Source organism: Loxodonta africana, chromosome 18 (assembly GCF_030014295.1).
Source record: "Loxodonta africana isolate mLoxAfr1 chromosome 18, mLoxAfr1.hap2, whole genome shotgun sequence".
Lineage (NCBI taxonomy): Eukaryota > Metazoa > Chordata > Mammalia > Proboscidea > Elephantidae > Loxodonta > Loxodonta africana.
The window spans coordinates 69724454-69729621 of record NC_087359.1 but is presented as its reverse complement, the minus strand read 5'-3'; the positions used below and the strand labels follow the sequence as shown (position 1 = coordinate 69729621).

At 55.0% G+C, this 5168-nt stretch overlaps 1 protein-coding gene across 1 annotated transcript; it reads left to right on the top strand.

The window, feature by feature from the left end:
• The first annotated feature begins 802 nt into the window (after window positions 1-802).
• Window positions 803-4416, top strand: LOC100663441 (asialoglycoprotein receptor 1). The gene is given in 9 exon segments (XM_064270354.1): window positions 803-1086; window positions 2824-2955; window positions 3090-3185; window positions 3260-3331; window positions 3527-3613; window positions 3699-3850; window positions 3928-4034; window positions 4137-4295; window positions 4395-4416. Coding segments are annotated over 9 exon segments (900 nt in total). The 5' UTR covers window positions 803-1013.
• Window positions 4417-5168: the final 752 nt, after the last annotated feature.

Genomic DNA, 5168 nt, shown 5'->3' with positions numbered 1-5168 from the left:
CACATGAAAACCCCAGGCAGACAGTAAGGGTCAGTGGAGGTTTGTGGGCACCAAGGCCCCTCGGTGGGCAAAGCCTGCTCTCCTGCCCCCCACCCACCTCACTGCTCAGAGGACTTCACTCCCCTGGACAGCGAAGCAGTCAGGCCCAGCGGGGAACTTGAAGGTTGAGCCCCCAGGAAGCTGGGGCCTGGGCTCAGATGCCCGGGTCACAGGCCCAGATTGGGCAACAGCAGAGAAATAGTCCCTCTGATCTTGGTCAGGGGTGATTGGAGACATTGACAATTCTGGGAAACTCAGAGACAGGAAGTGAGGGGAGGGACAGAGAGGAAAGAGCTAACTGCACCCCGGGCCCCCTGGCCTGGCCCCGTTCCCAAGACACGCAATGAAAGTGCAGTGACTAGCGTGTGGGAGTGGGGGCGGGGGTGCAGAGCAGAAGACCCTCCTTCCAGGGGAAAGTGCAGAGGTACCCCTTCCCCCACTCCCGCCCCCACTCGCCCCTGAGTTCCAGCTCCATTTCCACTTCTGTTTACTGTCCAAAGTCCTGGGCACAGGCAATGCCAGGTCAGGCGTGCGCCGATACACAGACACGCACACAGGGCTCAGGGCCCTCGGATGGACCCTGTGCCCTCCCCTCCTTGTGTCCTGTGCTGTCCACCCACCCTAATTCTCCCAGCTTCAACCCTCTCTTTAGCCTGGGACCTGCACAGCATCGAGGGACCCAGGAGAGAGACCTCAAGACCTTTAGCAAGTAAAACGTGGGAAGCAAGGCAGGGGGAGTGAGTGAGGGGCAGGTGTGGGGCAAGGAGGGAGGAGTGGGGGGGGGAGGACTACTTGGAGGATGGATTTTGGAAGTCAGGACTGGGCGGGAGTGGAGGAAAGAAGGAAGGCCATCCTGTAGCCACCGATAAGTCTTAGATAGAAGTTGGATCCCACACTCCAGCTCCCGCTCCATTCAGCCCCACTCAGCCTTGACCTCGGCCTCAACGCAGTCCCAGTCCAGTGCCAGCTCTATCATGACCAAGGAGTACCAAGATCTTCAGCACCTGGACAATGAGGACAGTGACCATCTTCCTCAGCTCAGACAGGGTGAGAAGATGCCTTTGCCACATTTCTGAGAGACAAGCCACCTCTGCCTCAGCCCTGGTTTCTTTCTGTGACTGTGGCCCCCTCAGGGGAGGTATAAGGTGTGGGGTTGGAGTCCCTTTCTGGGTGACAGGTGCTCAAGGCCTCTGCAAGCCACCTGACCCTTGCCATGGCACCCCCCTCAGGACCTTGGGAGGGTAGGCCCAGAGGTGTGGGAATAACTGGAAGCTGGAAAGACGGTGTGACCCTGTTTGTTGTGAAGAAGTTAGGCCCCAGCCCCTCCTCCTTTTCTTCTTCCAACACCCAGCCAGCCTCTGTGCATGTGTGCGTGTGTGTGTGTGTGTGTGGTGTCAGGGATCATTTGCTCAGGGGTAGGGGGAGGAGGTTTCCGTGAGGGGACTGAAGACCTAGGGCTGAGAGCTTATAAAGGAACAAAGACGTTTTAGGAGCAGAAGTCAGGGTGGCAGAGGAGGCCTGGAGCACTGAGTGGAAGGCAGGAGAAAGGGTGATTCCAGGAGAGGTATAGGTGGCAGTTTAGGGGGGTAGAGCCAGGCCTATAGAGGCCTCTGATCTGAGGGTGGATGGGGCCTTCCTGCATCAAAAACACTGGATTATTATGTGAGAGAAAAATAAAGTTCTATCTTATTGAAAACAAAACCCCCCAAACAAGCCCCTCTTCTTTCTCACGTGGGCAAGGAGTGTTGTTCTGGCTGAGCAAGGACAATATTCTTGGGGTGTAAGCATGGGCAGGAAAACCCTGGTGGTACAGTGGTTAAGTGCTACGGCTGCTAACCAAAACGTCGGCTGTTCGAATCCACCAGGCGCTCTTTGGAAACTCTGTGGGGCAGTTCTACTCTGCCCTATAGGGTCGCTATGAGTTGGAATCGACTTAATGGCAACGGGTTTGGTTTGGTTTAAGGGTGGGCAGTGCCCTGTTCAGGGACAAGGGGCTGGAGAGGAGGAGAGAGAAGAGGAGAGGCCCCCTGAGAGTGAGGCTCCACCCTCCAGCTCACAGAGGACAACAGGCCCAGAGGGCATCATTCTCTTTTCTCTGTGTGGGCGTAACATGAGGGGGACAGAGTCTGACTACTCTGCCTTCTCTCCTTGTGCTCAGCCAAGGAAAGGTGAGATTCCTGGTGAGAGAAAGAAATATCCTCCCCTTGCCCCATCACTGGGAGGAGCAGGATCTCCCCAGCTGACCCCGACTCCGACAGTCAGACCCAATATACAAACCTCACCCTCAAGCCCATGGGTCCCGAGGAGGATCGTCAACTGCAGTGACACAGTCAGGTCAGACCACTAGGTGGCAGCAAAGGCTCAGGGTCTTGGTGGAGCCAAGGGAGCTCGAAGCTTTGTACCCTTTCCTCTCCCACCTCCTGTTGCAGCTACACCCTCAGGGTCACCAACTGCCCAGATTTCTTTTTCTATCTGGGTGGTACAGTGAATGCACTTGACTGCTAAACAGAAGGCTTTCGGTTTGAGTCCACCCAGAGGCACCGTGGAAGAAAGGTTTGGCGATCTACTTTCGAAAACTCTGACATTGCAAACCTTATGGAGCACAGTTCGACCCTGAGACACATGGAGTCACCATGAGTTGGAGTAGACTCAATGGCAACTGGTTTTGGTTTTATGGGTCTTCCTAGCCTGTTAGGGGAGCTTTAGCCAGCTCCCCTCCCAGGACCCCAAAACTGCCCAGGTTCCTCTCTGCTCCTGAGCTCCTGACACCCTCTCCTCTTGCAGGGCTGCCTCCTCCCCAGCCCCTCTTGAGGCGTCTCTGCTCTGGACCCTGCCTCCTCCTGCTCTCCCTGGGCCTCAGCCTCCTTCTGCTGATCATCATCTGTGTGATTGGATCCCGAAGTGAGGGTCACAGGGGTGGGCAGGGGTGGGGCAATATCGGCACTGGCTTTTTTATTTTGGCAGGGGGACACTTACCAGTGGGAGCACTGGTGCTAGGGTGGCAGATGCAGCCCCCTCATTGGGTCCTGTTCACACCCTCTCCTGCCCAGATTCCCAGCTGCAGAAGGAGCTGCAGGTCCTGAGAGGGACATTCAGCAACTTCACAGCGAGCACTGAGGCAGAGGTCAAGGCGCTGAGTACCCAGGGTGAGGGGGCTTGGCTGGGCTAGGGGCCTGGAAATGGTGTGGACGTCGGGACCCTGAACAAGTCTCTCCCCCAGGAGACGGTGTGGGCAGAAAGATGAAGAGCCTGGAATCCCAGCTGTTGAAGCAGCAGCAGTCAATGGGTGAAGGTCAGAATGTGAGAGCGTGTGTGTGTGCGCGTGCGTGCATGTGTGTGTGTGTGCGTGCAGCATAAGGGCTCTCTGATCAAACAAAAGGTTCTTGGGGCAGGGGCATCAGACCCCATTGGTCTTTGGGCCCCCAGCATGACTGATCTCCCCAATGTCCATACTCATCCTCCAACCCTCTGTCCTCTCTCTCACCAGACCACTCCAACTTGCTGCTCCATGTGAAGCATTTTGTCTCTGACCTGCGCAGCCTGAGCTGCCAGATGGCCATGCTCCTGGGCAATGGTGAGGAGGCAGGGTGCCTGGCCTACTTCCCCGCCCACCGCCCCTGTAGGCAGTGCCTCAGCCCCTCCATCCTCCGTCCTCTCAGGCACTGAAAGGCCCTGCTGCCCTGTTAATTGGGTGGAGTATGAAGGCAGCTGCTACTGGTTCTCTCGTTCTGGGAAGTCCTGGCCCGAGGCCCAGAAGTACTGCCAGCTGGAGGACGCCCACCTGGTGGTGGTCACTTCCTGGCAGGAGCAGGTGCGGACCCCAGAGGGCCTCGTCTGGGAGGGTGGCTGGTCTCGGGAGAAGTCACCACCACCTTCCTCTCCCCTCAGAATTTTATCCAGCACCACACAGGCTCTGTAAACACCTGGATAGGCCTCACCGACAAAAACGGGCCCTGGAAATGGGTGGATGGGACAGACTACGAGACAGGCTTCAAGTGAGTATGTGTGTTCTCCTGCAGCCTTGCTGGTCCCAGGGCCTTCTAGGGACTTGGCTAAGGGTGCACTTCCTGGGGCCCACATGTGTTCTGTCTCCTCAGGAACTGGAGCCCAGAGCAGCCAGATGACTGGTATGGGCATGGCCTCGGAGGAGGTGAGGACTGTGCCCACTTCACTGACAATGGCCGTTGGAATGATGATGTCTGTCAGAGGCCCTACCGCTGGGTCTGCGAGACAGGGCTGGACAAGGCCAGCTAGGAGCCTCCTCTCCCCCTAACTTATTTCCTCAAAGCCTTGGCCTGCTCAAGGGGTCCAGGATTGGGGATCCTCCTATCTGGGGGCCTCCTCCATCTTCTCAGGGATTTTCATCTAGAATTTTAGGGGAAGGGGGAGGATGATGTCTGAGGGATGTAGAGTGATGTTTGGAGTTATGGGGCGATTGAAACCCATGTCACTTTCTAGCAATTTGCTATGAAGGTTATTATCGTCAACTGTTTTCTAGAGTAAAAAGAGAAATACACTTAGAAATTTTATAAATTGCCTAGTTATTGGGGATTAGGATTGGGAGTGGGCTGGTTGGCATGAAGAGGCCTTGGGAAGGCAGTCTGGTGTCATGAGAACTGCATAGGCTTGAGCTAGGTGGCCTGGTTTTGGAGTCGGCTTTGTTTTTTACTGATATGTGAGTTTGAACAAGTTATTCTACTCTCTGGGTCTCAGCTGTAAAAGACTGTTGTTACTGGGAACCATTCTACTTATAGCAGTACCCCTAGAAGTACCACTCCAATGTGCTGAGTGCTTCAAGAGCCTTGAATGAAACTCATCGGTGTCTGATGGATTCATTGCAGTTAACAGAAGCATCAGCCACAGGCAGGCTAATAGGGAACCTTAAATACAAAGAGAAGCCCACACCCAAGAATCACCCCACACTGAGGAAACGCAGTACCATGGCAGAGAAACACCAAAACAAACAGAGTCAACAGCCAAGTAGCAGAGTTAAAGGACAAACAGATTAAGACTTTACAGACGCAGAAGGGATGATTAACAAACACTGACAAAGTATCAGCCCACAAAGAAGACCTCAGCTAATCCCCCAATAGAGCCATTCTCTGACCATGATAAAATTGTTAGAAATG